The sequence below is a fragment of the Lineus longissimus genome, chromosome 2 (genome assembly GCF_910592395.1).
Source record: "Lineus longissimus chromosome 2, tnLinLong1.2, whole genome shotgun sequence".
In the NCBI taxonomy this organism is placed as follows: Eukaryota; Metazoa; Nemertea; class Pilidiophora; order Heteronemertea; family Lineidae; genus Lineus; species Lineus longissimus.
The window spans coordinates 5697032-5717803 of NC_088309.1; the positions used below are offsets into that span (position 1 = coordinate 5697032).

Sequence of the window (20772 nt, forward strand, 5' to 3'; positions counted from 1 at the left end):
TAACCTGTAATCAATAAATGTAATCAATAGCAATATTTCATCGCAGTTGGTGGCCGTATCGGGTCTTCACATGGCTCCAACAAATCAAAACCACGTCGGTCAATGTTTATGCGTCTCCTCTTTCATGTCACCAGACAAGGCGAATAAATCCAGGATATCGATAGTGTGATTTATTTATTTCCCCGATGGCAGAGCATGCGAAATGATGGGAATCAGTCGCGTGCTGGAATGCTGAAATTCCCAATGAGATCAGTGATTGGTCGCCGGTTGTGACGTAGGCCCTAACGACGTTAAGTTATCTGCAATTCCCAAACAGCTACATGTATATCAACGAAAATCGGGCCCCCACAAAATGAAATCCGATTTCATTATCAGTGTAACTAGTTACATTGAACTGTTTGATTGTATATCGGGGAAAGGGACAAGTGTTCGGACAGCTGTTCTTTGCGGTGGCTAGCCATGTTGGTAAAGTTACTGTGCCTGGCTTGTCTCTTGGTGACCTGCGCTCCCACAAAGTTTGACCGAGGTGCAATAAAAGATGTCCTTCACGCCATTCAGAAAGTTCTTGACTTCTTCCAAAGTGACGCCAAGGATATCAACGTAGACGGACTCTTTGGAATACGCGTGGCTCAAGGTAAGAAGAATCGCTCATCAGATTGTGATCATTAGCATCGATTTTTTTCACTTATTAACTTCTTTTCTCATGTCCATAGAGAAAAAAACTGGATATACATTTTTATGATATCAGAATGGAACCTTTTAACATGGGTTTTCTTCCATTTGTCCTGGGTTCCTTTCTAACTGGTTTTCTTTTACTACTGCCATTACACTGTGTACAAGCGCGCCATAAGCCCCTGCTATATATCAACAAGAAGAGCATTCCAATGTCCAAATTCTCGGTTGTAATGTGGACATAGTGCACAAGCTAGAAGGACAACTTATTATTTTAGGCCCAATCGGAATCGGTTGCATGTAACTTACTTGTTGTGTTATAACACGCAGGAAGATCCGTGCGCGATATATATATCGCGTACGAATGAAATATTTTTGTCTTTGATCGAACACCGGGGAATTGACCACGCTAGATAGCAAAGATGGTCAATGGCTGCTTCCTTCCCGTTATATAGCAAGTACCCCATTGAAGGGCTAAATACTCTTTTCAATCATAGCTATTGACTTTCCCATGGCATTTTTGCCATGCCGAATTACCGGCAGTGAATGCGGTCAATCCTAAAGTCAAGGATTGAGACATACCTGTATACGCACAACGACGGTAGATCGGCATGATGGCATTGATTATCGTATCGACTGCAGCTCTTGATAAGGACACATATACTTTATATATGTATAGGAAACTCACAAGCGGTATTCGCTCAGTCAAAACGGTTTCACAATAAAATGGTTACAGATCTCGAGAAGTAACGTAAATTAAATATGGACATGACAAACATGATATTTAGATACTTTAAAATAGGACTCCTTGGTTGTTTTTTTTCTGATACCTCTTGACCCCTAGCCGAGAGACCGAGCCACTAAAGCCATGAGTGGCCACTCAGTTTTTGGAGGGAGCAATAAATCTCGCTCCAAAAAAACTGTCGTATCTTGTACATCATCTGCAGAAGAATGTTAAATTATGAAGAAACTAAGTAGCAAAAGTACATATCGTTTTTCTTGACACGTAGTATAATGACACCGTCGGCTAGAAATGCGAGCAGGAACTGTATCCACCAGGTGGATATTTCGGAATCAGCTCAGGAAGTCTGCACACATGGTAAAAGAATTTTAAGTGGTCAGCATTTCCATAAACACAGTTTTCCTTTTAGTGTTTCAGCTATCTGACCACAACATCTAATTTATCTGAGGTTTCTCGAGCATTGCTTGTAAATATTTCATTTCGGTACGACTGGCTAAGTTCAGATATTGAGTTTATTCTCGGGAATGGTCTTTTCCATGCAGATGGCCTACATGTAGTTTCCCCTATCCTGAACCTCATGGTCTATACTCCCTTTAAACGAGGCCGGGGTAAGCCTATATCTTGATGAGAATTGAGATGCAAAAACCTTGGCGGTCAAGGCGATTTTACCCTCCTATAGCACAAGACCTGATATACTGCTTTGAGAGCGCAGTCGCCCGCACCAAAGCCTTGTCAACTGCAGGGGCAACTGTGGTTCATCTGTGTTTTTGATTTATCCTACGTTTCTATCGCGACTTATCCGCGCGGTGTAACCAACATGATAGAGAATTGCCGTTATCTGACCAAAACATCTGCGAATGAAGGATTATCGGGGAGCAAAGGTGTATCACTGTTTTGTCCATTGCAATTGTCAGTAAAAAAAACAAGGGATTACTCTGCCTCTGAGACAGATGGTCAAAGTCATGGCATCTTTTTTGTTATCCCGATGATTTGGATCCCTGGATTGGTAATTACAATATTGCAGTGGAACAGTTGGTTTGATCATGGACGATCACATGTTCGCTCATGGCACTAACTGACAATGACTGAGCCTCGCGTCCGGAATTAAAGGTCATTATTGAATTATTGAGGGTTAGGATACATGGCGGAAAACGCAGTGGCGAGGTCCGAACGGCTAGTCTCAATATGTACATAAATCCAACGGATCCTGACTGATATATCCGTATGTGGTGAACCAAAACGCAGTTACTCGGCATGTGATAGACGATTTGTCCGGCGATTTATACGGACCTAAATACTTGGCTCATATACGTTCGAAGTACGTTTGTAAGGCTAAACTGCCTAATGAAACCCGGCAGTGAAACATGCCTAATGTCAAAAAATGTAACCGCGCCAATCGCCACATTCCACAATGAAGTAAAAAGAAGTAACGTTCATTACCCGTGCTTCATTTACTTCACAATGTGACAAATGTTGACAACACTTTCCGACTTTCCGCTGTGAATAGCCAATATACGGCAATTCGTAGTGGATGCTGATCCCTTTATTAACTATGCAAAGGTCTTTACAGTTAGCTGACATCCCTGTGTCACATTTAATCACACCCACCAGCAACGGTTATCGCGGAACATGTTCATCAAATGAAAAGAAAAAGAAAAAATTACGACGACGATTCTCACTCTCGGTTCAGTGTCCAGAAACGAAGTTTACGTAACATTCAATCTTTCAACCAATCCACAAAATCAACTACATGTACTACTGTATAGTCCATTCGAAAATGTTACATAATATTTCGGCGGCGTTTTTTGGACTGTCGAGTGCGAACTACAGGTACTACTGAGAATATCTCGAACTTCAAGGTATTTAATATCAAAATGGGCCAACCGCTGAAGACCAAGCGGTCAAAATCTATTTGCCAGCAAAACTCATTTTCGCCATAAACTCACTACAATAAGTTGGAAATAAAATTGATTACATGTACATGTATGTCAACTTGTTATCATCAATATAAAATCATTACACAGTTATCTCAAGTTTGGTTGAGCGCGGTGGTGATTATATTGATTAACATATGGTTATTCTCCCGCCCTGTGATAAGTATCTACTTCTTTTTTCCTTCATTAATAGCTTTGGGACCATCTCAAAAGACAGTGAACCACATCATGACCGGTCATTTCATCTCATCACTTTTTGGTTTCAACGGAAAAAAAGAGGCACGACACGCGCAGTGTTCAACAGTGTAGACATGTTTAAGTCTGGTGGGGGCACACAGTATGAACCGGACCCCAATTATTATAGGTTTTCGTAACGATAAAGCCAAATGATATCTCTATAAACTCTTAGAAATAAATGTTTTTCAGCATGTAGGGAGGCTTTACAGAAAAATTAAAAATCTTTAGATGATTTTCACAATCACAAAAGCCATCTGCGGTTTTTCATTTTACCAAAAAACCTCACAGTGACCGGGTACATTCATGTATTTGTGCATCCTGGCACCGCAGTAGTGGTTTTCAATATACAGTGTACTACGCCTCTCGATATCAGTTTTATTTTGTATACGAGGTAGGAGTATCAATAGCCTGAATCTCAGGATAATATTTGTGTTGGCCGATCATAGACGCTCAAAAACCTTTATTTCTAAGAGTGTATCACATCCCAAATGCCTTGGTCACAGCGATTCCGGTCAGACTGTGTCATTAATGGCCGCTTAATTATGAATTACAGGAAGTGCAGAGGTGTGGTGTCGAGAGATCTTCCATTCCCTTGAGGATGCAGGGGCACGGAAAGGGGGAAATATTGGATCAATTTATTCGTCCATGCCGGAATTCCTTAGGCTTCCGATGCGGCTTGATTTCGTCCGGAGTGTATAGAATTCTTGTGGATATTAAGTGGTTATAGGGCCTCATCGTATTTGTTGGCAGAATACATGTAAATGGAGTGAACAGAATCTGGTTGAACGTAATAGAATAACGCCTAATTGTCACCAGAAGCTTTTCTAGATTGAGTAGCCTGAGAAGCGAGCGATAATGTCAATTCAACCTATAGAATCAGCACGAGACCTCATTTCCCGAAGGCATTTCTCATTGACTTAGTTCCTGCCCGCCGGACCAACAGAAATGCTAAAATTTTGCATCAAAATCAAAATCAGATGGATCGAAAGTGCTCACATCTTTGGTCAGTGATCCAATAAAAACAGCAGAGAATTCAAGTGTTTTAAGTAACTGTAATTAGGATGAAACAAAAAATCCGCGACCAATTTCAAGCAATTAAACCTCCATTGCCCTTGTCGATGCTGCTTAAAAAGTGCAAAAGGAAAAGGTAAACCGAACTCTCTTCCTTTTAGAAATGTAAAGTGAAAAAAGAGAGTCAAAGAGAACAAAAGGTTGCCCCCAAGGAAGCACGTTTTAAGAACGCCGAGATGGCTTTTTTACCTTGCAAACCATCCACGTCCTTTCCTTCCAATGGTCTTGTTGTTGATTGCTCCGTGGGCTGTTTCTTCGGCAAAAACGCGTGACTGAGTTTCTCCGCTGAATTGCCTTGCACCGTAAGATGATATTGAGAATCCAACTCGGTCTATTAGTCGCATTTTTTCTGGGTGGTTATTGGACCAAGGGTTACCTAAGAGACTCGAACAACATTAACAAAATCCAGCACGCAGTCAGCAGGTATTTCTTGAGAAGGCTCTTCTGGCTTGCTCCTTTTCATTCGTAGTTCGCGTGACATCTACTTCATACGAATGTGCTTCACGAACCCACCCACAAGATCATTAAATTTGTTAAAACTGTAACTAGGAGGATTGCAGGCTTGCGGAATATGATATGAATGGTATCAGCGTTTTCAACTTCTTACGTCCTTTATTCTCCACCAAACTACCTCAGTCGGTTATTCAAATCTACGATCCGTAAGGAGTTGTAATTATACAGCTAAGGTAACATTCGCATGTAATTAAACTGAGTTCTTTTTACAATTGATTCTGGTTTGGAATGGATGCCAGGTATAAATGCATCGGAAAAAGACACCAGCCTCCCTGCGAGATGTCGTGATATTTGGTTGGTCGATCGCTCCATTAACCTGAGTCTTTCAAATAGATTTATTTGGCTCTGGTCCAACCCTGCGTCAGGAAATTGGCTGAGACGACCCGCTCAACTCCTGCGCACTCCTGCATTTTGATGACGTCGTTCCGTGACTGCCATCACCGGCCGACATTTTATTTGTCGTCTTCCACACGCGTGGCTTAAAACAATCAATGGTTCTGACATCATCACAAGCAAAATTCAATGTTTACCAAATTTTCGACTGTAGTCAATCTGACAATACTAATTTTCTGTCAGGTCGGTAAAATTCCGGAGAAAACTGATACAGCTTGTGCAGTATATTATCATTCATGCCAATATCGGGGGACGATCCAGTGAATTATAACCCGTCATCAATGTTTATGTGATACTAAGTGTCAACCGCACGTAATTAGCCGATAAAATGTTATATAATGAATTGTTACATGTAGGATGGGTCATCAGCATTATGTGTACACTGATACATTGTCGACATCGCGTGGTGCAGATACTTACACAAATTTGACTTGATATGTTAACTGCTCAAGTTTACTTCTCATCGGGATGTAAGGGTTGACCCCAGGCACCACCATTTCGGTTAGGACTTGAAATCATAAAGCAATTAGAACTCTGTCAGAACGAAGTAAATGCCAATTTCAATCCTTGGGTGGGACATTGTTGTTTGTTTTCAAGAGAACAGCCTCCTAGGTTTTGAATGGGCATTCACATCATATTGAAGGAGATCTAATTGATATAGGATTTCAAGTTGGAGTCAATTGGTGGTATTATGGTCAACCCTTAAAGCAGAAGCCTATACTTCTATCTAGGATTAAAAGTGAACTTTTTTCCGTCTGGCGGTGCTGAAGTGTAGTCTTAATTCCAGTGAGGATTGAGCTGGCAGATTGCACCAGATGTCTTTCTTCCAATAAGGATTGACGTAAAGGTCTCGCTTCCCCACGACCAGGATTAATAAGGAGACGGAATTTACCACCACGACTGATGGAGACGCCTTTCATTCGGACAGGGTTACACTGCACTACCACTGGATAGATCCGCAAGGTGGAGGTCCCCCGAAAGATATTTGATAACATTGATTCTAAGGAACTGCGTGCATGGTTCACCGGTCAAACCTGACTCTGAAGTGTGGTCTATACGTGTATGTCGCTTCCGACGGAAATCAGTGCTCCAGCTGACAAGAGACACTACTGGTCTCGGACTACTGCGGCCTAGTCTTCGTTTATTCATGATACAAAGGACAATGAATAAAACATCCAATTTTCTGCTGAACATAACAGGGGCCACCTACTTCCCGCAAATCATTTTTTTGGTGACAGCCTATCACATCATCGCCAACGTCATAGCTGGAGTCGAGAATATGTTACTCCTGTATGTGGTGTACCGATCTAAAAAACTCCACACTCCTAGTATGTTTTATGTAGCCAGTGTAGCCTGTGGGGATTCCATATTTGCTCTTCTCGTCTCGCCATTATCAATTTCCTCCTGGATAACAGGGAAGTGGGTCGGCGGCACGTGGACATGTCAAGCCTACGGATTCCTGACGTATGTCATAGCAGCTCAGTCACTCATCACTTATACCCTTATCAGCAGGGATCGTTACACAGCTTGCTGTTTGCCTCTCAGCTATAAAACGTCGTGGATTTACAGAAGATACAAGCTGGTAATACTCGCGAGTTGGATATATTCCTTGGCGATTTCATGTCCGCCATTGTTTGGTTGGAACGGTCATGTCCTTGACCCCTCCACCGGGATTTGCGAGTTGGATTGGGTTGTCGGAAGGACATTTGGTTTTGCCTTCTGGTATACTGTTTTCATTGGTGTCCTTTTTTACTACCCGTGCACGATTATAACTACAGTATTTTATGTGCGGCTTGTACGTGGAGCCATGAGGGTGCATCCTGGTATTTCGAACTCGGCGAGTGCACACGGACTCAAGCGGCAGAAAGATATAGCTCGAACTGTAGGGATCGTCACCACAGTATTCAATATAGCCTACGCCTTCTATGTATTTGTCCGAATAACTGAATCCAGAATTCCAGTAGAAATTGTGGATCTGCAACTGTTCAGTATACTGAAACTTGCCAGTTCACTGGTGTTTACCACCCAACAGTTCCTGAACCCCTTGATTTATGGCTTGTTGAATAAACAATTTAGGACCGCACTTGTGACATTGATGAAACGCAACTGCCCGCATGCGGCTGTCTGCTGTCGTAGAGGCCCTAAAGATCCAGTTGGTAGTTCCTCACCAGGAGCCAACAATACATCTTCGACCACAGAGTCAGGGAGCATAGAATATAGGTTATCCCAGGATGATCGTATTCAAGGTGCAAGCGAGAGGGGAGTTAGCGGTTACATGTTCACCTTGACTATTGAACTTTAACTGTTATTATGTTCAAGAAAATACTGCAGTTTAGTGTTGTACCGTATCCGTCAAAATATCAAGGGAAGAGGAATAGGGATGAAGAGACTAGATGCAAGGGCAATACCCAATAGGTGGAGTTCAACAAAATGTGGAGTTCTTCGTTATGCCTTTTTACATGTCCGGAAGGTTCAGCTCAAGAACTTCTGTAACTCGTTTTTCTAAAGTCCCTGCCATAAAATACCTGATCGTTGTCATAATATATCTTCCTACCGAGTAATTTCATTGAACATTGATAAAGATTGAATGATAGTATCTTATAGAGTGAGCCCCCTTAAGGTAGTAATATGCCAACCTCATCAAATCAGTTCTCTACGTAAAGAGGGTATTGCACGCCACTTGATTTAGGGCCAATAAAGTACGAAATCACCTGTTCTGAATGCTAAAAGACACTTAAGACTGTTGACTCAGAAGGATGACAGGTTCGTTCCACTTAAAAGTATTGATACACCTGTCATAAGCGGGTCCTAGTGGAGTCGCCTTCGATAGTGATAAAGACGAGTAAATCCATTTACAGGGGCAATATGGACAAGTTCTCGACTTAGGTACTCAGGGTAAAATTATAATCATTACCATACTTTGATGTATAATAAACTTAAAGTGTACAGTGAGTATCAAAATAAATGTGGGTAAGAGATGATAGAATAATTGTCGGAATCCGAAATGTACAGTAATAAAAAATTTGAGAACTCTTTTTGAACTGTTTTATTTTTCACCTCACCTCTGTGGCACGGATCATAAGCATGGCTAGGTTTCCGGGCAGACCAAGCGGACAACGAGGTGTTTATAGAGGGCAAAAGTGGGAAATTATTTGGCGCATGCGTATTTGCAATCTGTCTTTTCTTGCATGGATTGAGAATTGCCAAATTAACAGATAATTTTTTCAGGTGACATAAATTCTGAAAATGCTCTAAAGTTTATTCTTTGTCGATTTTAAATTAGCTTGGCTATTAGATGGTTGCATAAATTGGTTATGATTAGCTATCAGCTGATCATTGACTGATTAACACTGCTGTTCATTGGACAGTGAATAAATTAGCACCAGAAATGAGTAAAGGTGGCGACAGAATGGCGTTTTGATTTGTTTTTCTGCACCAGTGCGTATAAATAACGCAGCGTGGTGGAAATTAACAACATAAAACGCTGACGCCATGCATCAGTCTGTCAGCACCTTCACTGGTGTTAATTTATTCACTGTCCAATGTACAGCAGTGATAATCAGCCCATTTTTGGCTCACCTGTGAGCCTTTACAATGACGCAGTGTCCGACGGCCGTCGTCGTCCGTCGTTAGACATGGGTGGCACGTTTCGTAACCGCTGAAGCTATTGAACTCCAACTTAATACTGGTCAAAAAAATTTGAAAAAAAATATGGAAGGTACTTCTAGCAATGCTACATCACATATCCTCCGGGTTTTTGATTTGACTTACTTTTCAAGATCACCGAGTTCAAAGTCAAAGTCTGTCGGCGGCACTGCCGTTAGACAATGGCGACACGTTTTGTACCCGCTTTAGCCAGAGATCTCAAATTTGGTACAAATGTATATACCCCTGAGTGACCCCTACTCTTGTTTTTCATTCGACAACTGATCAAGAAATCATGTGACAGGAATATGATGTCGTCCATGAACATTGTTATGACACTGAACGTGCATGATACCATATATAAAGCAGATTGCGTGGGTCCCTTATCCTGTCATTTTATCAGCGCCCGATGATAATTTTGCGCATAAGCTCATAAGGGGTTAGGTAGAGGCATTGATCGAAAACGCTTTTGCCCTGATAACGGTTGCCTACGAAAAGAAGTCCGTGTCTTCTTGAGAGGCACCAAGCTTCCTGAAAAACGTGAGATGGGTGTCACAAATTGGCCTCCAAAACGGGACTAATGCACCCTATAGGAAAGAGTGTCACGAACTGTGTGAGGAAACATAACCTTCAAGGGCTTCATCTACCAATCATCCTCGGAGTTACGTGACTAAAGAACCGAGCTGTGTCACGGTTTACTTTTCTCGCCTTCGTGTATTCGCCGGTTACTTTAGAGAGATGAGCCAATATTTTGCCGGATAAGAAGGCAGCTCGTGGAGAACCCGCGGTTACTAGTATTACCCTCTGGACAGGTTTATTGACTTCGGTGGAACAAGTGATACAGGTGACATGTACTTGAACATGTATCGGATATACATGAAAGACAATCATGACACGCGCCTTTACATGTACGAGTAACACTAATACTGACGTACCGATAGTGTCTCACTGGAGGAAGTGGCCGGGACCAAAATCTTACAGAGCATTGTGTCTACGGCCAATTTCCCGGTTTGTGTTGGGTGTATGACATTTTCCGGGGAGGACGTATTCTTATTTCATCAGCGTAGGCAGGCGTTCTTAGAAAATTCTTCGTTTAATAATGATGCTTCCAACTTTCTTTTACCGACTTTCCTGACGCGGTTTATCCTCGTTTCTCACTATATCCCACGAAAGCCTTCCGGGTCGTGGTAAAATCACCCGAAGTAGTCTCTTCGAGGAAATGATCGCGGTGCTCCCCATCCTATTCAGGTGAATGATGACCGGGGGAAGAAATCAAGGCGATAAAACGACCCATATTAACGACGGCATCATCGTTACCATTAGCTTGCTGACTGCATGCTAAAAAATATACATTACATGTACCTGAATTTATTTGAAATAGACAAGGGCAGCTTTCTAATTGGCAGAGTCCACAGCAGTTACCCGCGCAAATCCTCTGGTCGTTCCTATTGCGACGACTGTGAAACTAGTTGTTTTAACTGTAGTTGTTTTATACTGATGAATATTAGGAGTGTGACCAAAAAGGCTCTAATCAATCGTTAAATCGATGCAAGGGAGATTTTGAATATTTTTTATGACTCAAATCCTCATAATCAGAACGTTGAATCAAGCAGATGATGGTATGTGAAAGCGCCATCTGCATGGGGGATGTTTGGATGTTTACTGTTTTCGTGAAGGCCAGCGGAAATCTGCCATTCCTCTGTCCTATTGAGCAGACGACCTCAAGGGACAAGATATCAAAGAATTGTATCATCTTCAATCACTGTCCCGACTATCACTGCATCTATCGTCGAGAACCAAACCAACAAGAAAATACAATCAGAGCAATGAGTGATGCAGCTGTTGAAAACAGTATTTGAAAAAAAACAACCTCATCCCACAGACGATTTCATCGCGTGATGTATGTTATTTAACATAGATTCCAATGATAAATAAGACTGTGTCCGTGGCGAGGTTACCGCGCTCACGGCTTGTGGAAAGAATACGGCGGTGGTGATAACAATCTTACGCACGTTGGTTCCGTAATGATACGGGATTGAAGCCCACGCCATTGAACAACTGAAAAAAAGGTACTTGAAGCAAGAGATATCTCCGGGTCATTTACTAGTGGTACTATAATGTGTTAATTGGGAAATAAGTCCGTGAGGTGATCAGAGAGACACGGTTCAATCTAGCGGAGAATGGAAGCAGAAAACGGCCATGCACTTTCTTTGATGTTTGTGGATAAACATGACGAACATCACGCAAATTCTACCAAAACTATTCAAAGTTAAACCGCTCTGTTCTATAAATCAGGCTTAGCTATACGTGTATCGTTTTCAGCCATATCGCTTCCCATCCAGAAACTACACTTTATCGTAACGTTTTTGATCGTACGATATATCAATGTTTCCTTACAGATCATGATTTGGGGAAACACTATCTTTTAGTGTTCTTAAACAGTGAGCGGCAGCACTCGGAAACAGAAACACCCAAACGTGTTACAGTGTGTTTACCCTGGATTCACGTCGCCATTGTCAGTGTTAAAGCCCCCCCCCCGTCCACATGTCACTTGTCACGTTCTTTTATTGTTCTGACCAAGAAAACATGACATGAAATGACATAAAGGGTGGCCGAGTGAAGCCATGTTTACAAACAGTTCACACTGTCACGTGCACCGTGTCACAATTAATTCTGAACGATTCGCGATGTCACTTTTCGCTTTGATTTATTATCAATGTTTGTAGTATGACTATATTCAGTTCATGTGAGCGTATAGTATTCAACGTTCTCCATAGCGAAAACGTTCGGGTTGCAAAGCCGTGACAGAGAGACAACATTTGCATCCACCTCATCTCAATGGAGGTTTGGTTCATGACCTGGTTTACAACAACGACGAAACAACCAGCACATGACAGGACAAACATCTCTTTATACAGTTAGAGATATCATCTTTCCACTGATGTCCATTTGTGGGAAAGAAGATCCAATTAACAGTCTTCCATCACGACAATGACGAGATTAACTTTATTTGTATTCTGAAGTGGCTATTTCGCTCGGTGATGTCCCGTGTTATCGTTTGGTCAAGACATCCACTGGAAACGTATTGACACCGTCTAATAGATGGACGTTTGGAATACTGATGTAATGGTAACTGAAGAAACCCGGAAGGATTGAAACGAAATGTCAAAATGAAACGAATGGACTTTTCAAAAATGTGCAGAAGGCTGAAAAGCTGGACGTGCGAAATTCACTTTACATGTGAAGTGTGCCGCACGTGACTATATCGCCGAAACATGTACATGCACACAAACGTTATTTTTTATTCGATGTCGATGTGGATGCAATATGATATGTGATGTTGCATATTTCGTGTTAACAGTACACGAGCACAATTGTGATGACATGACCGTAATATTGAGATAACTAATTCAAGTTGAGAATAATTGCTGGGAATCTCGGACTTTCAGTACCTACGGCCGCAAAGGAATACAAATTCATCAAAACAACACTAACAATTCAGTCAATGTTCAGTCTTAATGAAACGTATGTTCGGGTTACCAATTAACGATGTCCGAAAAACTAGACAAAAATGTGGTGATGTGATATGTGTGAGTATCAAATTGACATTCAGGCCAGGCATTGGTCGGTTTCTTCACGTATCACTTGTATAGAAGGATAGGCTGCGGGTCAAATCAAAAAGGGCTTTAAACCAGATACACTGGCATTTAGTAACCAGAAAATCAGGTCAACTACTTTTAACTGTCAGAAATAAGTTAGTTCTTCACTTGCCTCCCAGCTGGTTATTGGTAATATTTGTGAATAGCATAATATGATGGAAAAATGTCGCGCTGCAGACTCTTCATGTCACTTTTACCGTGCATCGTTTTCCGTGCGATATCATCGATCGGTTGCGCTCGAGAGCACGGGACTAATATCCTGTGGGTTAGGACAAGTCTTGATTTAGCCAGACCTCATCACTGAAACATTGGACTGACTGCGAGAGCACGCAGATGACTGTGTGATCACACAGATGGGAGCACATTTCTATACAAGTCATTATCACTCTGCATTTGCGGCTTCATCAAGCATGATCAGGAGAAAAGAAGAATTTCTGGATTGATGCATGATCAACGATTGTTAGATTGCGGGTTCCAGCAACAACTCAGCGAAACTAGTCGAGAGGCTTTCGCCAGCCATGCCAAGAATCTTCATAAAAAAGACGTGACCGGCACCCCTGAACGTCGTGGAAGCAAATGAAAGTGGTTAATACTAACTTAAAAGTTGGCACAACACATAAAGCCTTTTATGAATCTGCCACCTTTTCCTCGCGTAATGGTTAATAGTGACCGCAACTATTAGCTTACCGATTTAGCTGCTGTGATGAAACGCCAACCATAATTTCAGAGCATCAGTGAAATGCTACAGATTTGCCACAATGAAATAAACAGCTGTCGCTTTGGCTGCATTATCATTAGGACATGTTCCTCGGCATCAGAGGAGTAAACATAAGTTTCCTCACAGACTCTAATTGACCTCTAATGGCCAGTTGGAGGAGGAAAAAGTCCAGGATATTACTTCCGTGAAGCGGAAATAACAAGGCATGCTTTCCCTAATGCATCCCCGTGACGCAGACGAGTGTAAATCAGTCGAGTAAGAATTTACGATGGACGGGTGTGGTTGGCCAATCAAGCCACTTCACTTAACATTTGCAACTTTCCTCGAGCAGAAATCATGTAGGTATTCGACAGGTTTTGACCAATCAAAACTCCCGTATGTGCTCATGGCCGTGCTGTCTGTGCACTTTTGTATGGTTTACAAATTTTGTCTATTTCAGGTCAACTTGCTGACATCTTACAAAATGCCCTCCTTGGTTCTGTCTCGCTTCCGCTTATGCTCCGAGTTGAAGTGACGTCGCTTGTTGCTGAGATGGAGCGAATCAGCGACTTGGTCATACAGAACCTCGGCGACACGGACTATTTCAAACAATTCGACCCCATCCTCGGCAAAGCGTGGAACTCCAGTTATAGCATCCGACATGTTGCGCTAGACAGTGTACCCCAGTTTGTGCCCGAGGTACTGAAGAAGCTGGTCCATAACTACGACGAACCACGCGGTGACCGATGTTTCATGGATATGTTTGGCAGAGCGAGGTTTCCAAAAAGCCAAAGGTAGGTGTGGAAAACATGACTCCGTGCAGCACGTAGAGGTTTTTCGGTTAACAGATGGTTTTAAGGTAAAAAAACCATTAAACGTTTTTAAAGCTCAAAACCTTTATTTCTAAGAGTTTGGGCAGAAGAATAAAAAAAATCAGCTGTTTGTTCTTCCAACGTTGGACATCTTAATTTCCCAACAAAATAAACACCATTTATCATTACAAAATGAATTAATGTTTCATTGCCAATGATTGCATAAGAGTTCAATATCCTGTTGCCAAGGCAACCTTAATTTACAAATTAAATGAAACCATAGCAACGTCACTATAATATCTAGCTAAAGCTGATTAATATTGCACCACACTCAAGTAAGCGTTGGGGTTTTCATTTTTCAATTTCTCTCTTAATTTGATGTGATGATAAACAAAGAAACAACCAATAATTCGATGAAAACTTGTAAGGTTTGCACAGAAATTAAAAGCACGCTTTAGGCCCTACATGTTTTCTTGAAGGACGAAAAAGATGGTGATCTAATCATACTTGTTTCCTAATTGTTTTATGAACGAACGTTTTTGAATTTTGACTAAGATCGCTGATGGAACAGATGGTATATCTGATGACCAACTAGAAAAGATTAAATGACTGGAAAATATTTAAAGGAAAGCTAAAGGTAGAAACGCTTATATTGGACATTTTGAACGGCCCGGTACATGTACATGTACACTGGTACATGTACTGGTACATGTAGAACGGCATGTGAAAACGAGTGCGATGCAACAAGTGACGGCGCGTGGTGGCGACGATGAACATTATTCTCCTGGCTACCTAAATCCAACGCCCAAGTCCTCCCTTTCTTACATGTATCAGTATATTCTTGATATTCCAGACCAGTGCCTAAGTGTACGATACGTCCAGGATGCCAGCAATACCTTCTCGAAGGGACGACAAATGGTTATCACCTGACACACCAGCTTCTTTATCTAAACTGTGGAATGCAGGTAAATATTTTTGGGACCCAGCACTATATAGGCCCTTGATCCGTGTCAGCCAACCAAGTACCGGCCGGTTGCTACATGTACAACGTTGGCGTTAGCGCTCCTGTTGGAAATGAAATTTTAATACTGAACGAGACAACGTTTATACATGTAGTTGAGATATACACTGGCGTTTGCCTCCAACGCTGACTAAGCAGCTGGGCCCAGGCTTGTCTTCCCTACTGTCTTTCATTTTATTGAATAAAAATTGCTTTAGCGCTCAGTCATTAAGAATAAAAATTGCGTTAGTGTTCAGATGTGACGCCAACATTTGCTTGCGCTGCTTGACCAACTGAGCCTTGGGAACCGATTTAAATGATTTCAAACCGGGTACCATTTTCCGTCAATGACTATACTGTAGGCTTATTTTTTTCAGAATTGTACGAAAAAAATCGAGCGTCTTACTGGTAATTCTTTAGAGGTTCTTTTGCGAGAGAGATGTACGAGGGCCTATGGCGAGGCAGTCACGCTGGTCGATTCTGGAATCCCTCACTCCCTAAGGGATTACTTTATGGAAGATGGTGAGAAAGAAATATTGTGGGAATCCGTTGCTGCATCCACCCCTAAAGGGTACTCTGTTCGTATTTTTTAGGTTCAGAAAAAACCCACGTCGTTGTGCAGTATCTTTTACATGCAAATTTGAAACTTAGTACATCTGTCTACACGTACAACGGCAATGTTGAAATTTATATTCAGAACGTATATGCAATTACACGATTGAATATTTTCAATTTCAATTATACATTTCAAATTTCCAATGGACGGCGGATGCCATAAAGGCTCATACCAACACATATTATGCGATTTATAGAGAGCGTTTGACGCCAATGGCCTTTTGTGGTCGTTGGCCGCGTGGCGTAAAATAAGGCCTTGAGCACCAAACGCGGCGCGTGAGTAAACCTCGAGCTCGTTTATACAATGTAAATTCAACTGGAATTGTGTTGGGCCGCAAAATTACATTAAAATAAAAACAATTCAGAAGAAGCAGGCCGAGAAGTTTTCGCACAGCAGTCCAAAGAACATGGACATCTAAACCTGAAGCAGACTAGAGGCATTCATCGTCTGACCAATTTCTTTCATCATTACCCATTTCTATAGTGACAGTTTGTGGAATCCTCGGTTTCCAAGAATTCTTCCGGCCTGATTGGTTGCGTCTCATCATATCCTTCCAATCGCCCTCGGGATGTTTTGCCGAACAAGAAACCAGAAAAAAGCGGTAGGTCTGCAGTGCAAGGCACCCGTACCTTTGAATCTTTGGCTGTTATTCAGTTCATTCTGTCTAAATCAAGTTTGACCCTTTCTACTCACGGAGCCCGGACGTTATTTGTGATTAATTCTTTTCTTACATTGATCAGACTTTCTGTTAAGATCAGGAACAGTCATAAATCGAAAACATTTTATTGTTGGTTTCAGGCATGTAGGGTTCTTTGGATCAAATGCAGGAATGCGGAAGCTGCTGGTTGAAAGGCTTATGCGAGGTAAGAAGCTGATGAAGGAACGGCAAAGCAACACGAAAGTCTTCATTTCGCCATGTTACATGAACAGCGTTAACTCGAACACTAATATTCTTTCGTACTTTCAAGTGAATATTGATATTTCTAGTAAACTGTCAATCGAACTCAAGCGCCCCGCAAAGAGCGATTTAGATCGCTCTACCTATCTTTTGCATAATACATCTATGTACGTTCTATTTTTCAGGTCATTGCCTTTCTCACGCCTCTGGTCTTGGTTTGTCCAGTTTGGGCGTATACGCCCGCCACCTATTAGAGACCTTCCACATCCGGCAATAGTGATCCTTTGAATTTGCTCAAACTTTTCCTTTAGAATAATATCGAACATGAAAGTATAGGGTGTATCAACTTGATACTTCATATATCAGATTTACGACATTACAGTTAAAATGCCCGCAGCAGTCAGTAGTCGAGAGGTAAGATCTTGATCCGGGAACGAGAACGAGATTGAGGTTGCATCAATGCATGTTGTTAGGATTGCAATGAAACTGTCTCTCTTTATTGTTTGGCGGCCTGGAACAGTAATACGAAACAATCAAATTGACATGAAGTCGTCAATCGGAGAAAATAGTCATCAATATCGAAACCTCTCCACTAACCCACCATCATCGCTCTCGCCAATGCGGAATCATTACTGGTAAGGCCAAATTCAGGACGGCAATGTTGGGTTGTCATGTTGATACGACCCTGTATGGTGCCTTCTCTATTCTCTACCAACAACAGTATTGTATACAGCAGACAAGCATATTCTTTTGTACTAAATACACATTATGAGTAATTCCTCATCAACAGTCTGCATGTGGTTGATCAATTCAGCTGTAGAAATCGTGAATACAGACACGAAATTCCTGTTGCCCCGCGGGGCGTAAATCGTTATAGATTTGAGATATGCCCGAATACAAAAATGAGAAGTGAGTATTGAGTCGGAACTGGAAAACACATTGTATGTATTTTAGAGATGAAATATATTATTTTTCTGCTAAGAGAACACCTTGTAATTTTCTTTAAAATCCCCAGTAATAATTCGAAAGACGTGAGAAAGATACAGAAAATTTGGAGTTGAGCTGCATGTATGTCTATATGTTGTATCACTCTCTCTCGAAGTGTCCACCATGTTCCATGAGGTAGCGGGCATAACTACCCACAACAGCCGCTGCCATCCCCGTGGTGTGAGAGCTGCAGCCGTCTGAAATTGAATTAATGATATATGCACCAAGGGACTTAGCTAGTTGAAAATGACCAGCTTAATCAGTCAGTCAGTTTTTTGTCCCAACGACCTGCGACGTAGTCATTAAAACATGACGAGTGCGATTGGAAAGTGGCCGCCGCGCGATTAGTTAACCTCAGTCAGTCGTCATGTCGCAGGGACAAGGCGCTTGTTATCAGGAGTATGATGACAAATATTGTCATGCGGAACTCTTGGTATATTTTCTAAGTACAACTTCGTTCACTGTGAGTAGCACACTATTGGTCTTACCGCTCATCTCGACATCCCTCCGTAACTTTCTCGAATGGGAACTTGGTGGGTGATCCGTCAAAGTCTTTTCATATGATTCCCTGCAGAGAAGAATCGGCGCATTATGCACATTCTTAGAAATAAAGATTTTGAGGTTCTGAAAAACCGTTACAAGGAATATGACACTTAATTGTCAAAATGAAATAATCCTACCTTAGTATACCATATGCTGACAACGTCATTGTATAACAACCAGTCTGATCTTGACCAAACTTCACAAGGTCCCACCAATCTCTACGATAAAACTCCTCAAATCCAGACAGCCCACCACAAACAACGACTGAAATGATAATTATTGACAGTGTAATTAAATCATTTTCAGGGTGTATGTGTGTGCGTGTGGGGGCAGGGGGCATTGCACAAAGGCAGTCTGCGGGCAATGTGGATATACATGTACATGTATGTGTCTTCTAGTAGAGGTAGGGATTCCAATCATTCTGTGCAATTCTACTTGCAAAAGTCCCGAAAGTTGTATGATAAGATCTGATAAAAAAAGCATACTTGTTTCCATAAAAAGATCCATGAACCGGAAGTGGTGTACCAGGAGTTTCGCCTCGGCGTATGCCTTGCTACAGATGTCTGCCATCACTCTCGTCAGAGGTCTGTTCAGATGAGCTTGGATTTTCCCCGCACAACCATTCTGGAAACACATGGGACCAAAGGTTTAGGCTTTAGGAAAGGCACTGGGCGTAGCTAGCGTGGGGAAATGCCACCCCGCCAGAAATTATGTTTTTTTACCTCCATACAACTGCCAGGTTGATAAACCGGTAAGCTCAGTACATGAACATGTAGTCAGCTCGCCAATCCCGGAAGATTTCTTGGCCGCCTACAACAAGTAAAAACTGTGCTTAGTTCAGCAGGAAGCCACAACCATCAATATACCGACGTCTCCATTCCTTGCCGGAGGCGTTGGGAACCAAGTATACATCTGTTCACTGGAATAGCACTTACGGTACCTTTCTGGCTAGATAGACGTAAAGCGCCGAATGGGTCGGAAAATAACCAGTCATAGTCTTCAGCGCCTCCTCACCAAGGAAGTTGTCTACACACCTTTGGGACACGGTGCACTTAGGGAAGGTCCTGTAAGCGAGAAAACAAAACCATCTGTAATTTTACGGTAGCTGGTACGGCTTGATGCTCTGCAAAAACAGGTTATCGCCGTCGAAGATATGGAATTCATTATCAAATAAAGTACAAGCGTCTTCTCGAATATCTTTGAGGTGGAATATTATTGCATGCCTTTTACCTCAAATGTCTCAGCCAAGAGTTGATATTTTCTTTCTCTTCTTATTCAAAACATGAGAATATTTCTTTTGAGTTTAGCTCGTAAAAACGGAACAAAAAAAACCTTTTGCTTTTTGAAATTTTTGAGGTGCTGGGGGCATCAACGTATTTGCTTACGTTCAAAGCGGGTTTTGAAAAACCAATGCTCTATTCTTTCGGCCGAGAGTGTCCATGTCTGTGAACTTACATTTTATCCATATATTTGGCTGTGCCGAGGATCAATGAAAAGCACGCATCACCAGCGTTCTCGTTATAATGGGCAATGTTATTCTTGAGGCAGTTGAAAGAAACCTTTGGAAGAACATCATTGACGTGATAGATACCCTCTATCCCACTCATTGGCTCGAAAATGATTGATTTGAATCGTTGACTGTAGGCGGTTCCACCTGCCATGATATGCCTGAAGCTTCCCTCACATAATTGGTTCAGAACCTGAACCAATTCGTCTACTTTCTCACGTATAGAAGGTGCTAGTTTGAAGTCTCCTTTTTTAGCTTCAGCAAGGGCCGCTAATATCTGCCCTGGAAAAGGTTTTCATTAAAATTAATAATTCATTAATCATAGTCTATCTTACTTTACAGCAATTATTATTATTGCCAGATTTGTGCGCTGACAACACATCAAGATCTATTCTCTGACAGTAGCTGCCCCGTCAACCCAAATCTTCCAATAGGAGGACCACTGTTTATAAGAGAATGTAAGATGATATAATCGAAATATACCCTAGGTCGTCGGACTCCAAGATCGTGCCGAGATTCTGGATCTGCCGCTGTAAAAAGACTCGACTGGTGTAGTAAATAAATCGACACAGACCATACCTTGCGCGATTCTTAATCCAAAAAGTCCATCCACATTAAGATCCTTAAAGTTCGCTTTGAGGTAGTCAAGTAACTTGCCCATGGAGTTTAACACATCGTTTGTTTCAAGATCATTTGCGGTGCCTTGCACCCCACTCAAAACAACTCCAGTACATGCAAGGAAAACGAAAAAGGAAAATGCTGGGACTCCTGTTTTGGGGATCATTGTGACTTGACCCTGGCCGATATATGACTCTTTCACTGCCAACTTTCGATAAGCATGTGGTT

The 20772-nt window shown here is 41.8% G+C and overlaps 2 protein-coding genes across 2 annotated transcripts; one reads left to right on the forward strand and one right to left on the reverse strand.

Moving 5' to 3' along the window:
- Positions 1 to 319: 319 nt before the first annotated feature.
- Positions 320 to 17875, forward strand: LOC135503444 (UPF0764 protein C16orf89 homolog). Its single transcript, XM_064797023.1, has 7 exons — positions 320 to 634; positions 14024 to 14357; positions 15229 to 15340; positions 15753 to 15897; positions 16475 to 16592; positions 16790 to 16854; positions 17075 to 17875. The coding sequence occupies exons 1-7, from the start codon at positions 460 to 462 to the stop codon at positions 17164 to 17166; spliced, it is 1041 nt and encodes a 346-aa protein (XP_064653093.1). The 5' UTR covers positions 320 to 459; the 3' UTR covers positions 17167 to 17875.
- A 30-nt stretch (positions 17876 to 17905) lies between these two features.
- LOC135503436 (UPF0764 protein C16orf89 homolog) lies at positions 17906 to 20740 on the reverse strand. The gene is made up of 7 exons (XM_064797013.1): positions 20506 to 20740; positions 19875 to 20208; positions 19360 to 19483; positions 18905 to 19043; positions 18557 to 18683; positions 18365 to 18444; positions 17906 to 18073 (listed from the first exon to the last, which is right to left on the reverse strand). Exons 1-7 carry the CDS (start codon positions 20708 to 20710, stop codon positions 17976 to 17978), a joined length of 1107 nt encoding a protein of 368 aa, XP_064653083.1. The 5' UTR covers positions 20711 to 20740; the 3' UTR covers positions 17906 to 17975.
- Between the last annotated feature and the right edge of the window lie 32 nt (positions 20741 to 20772).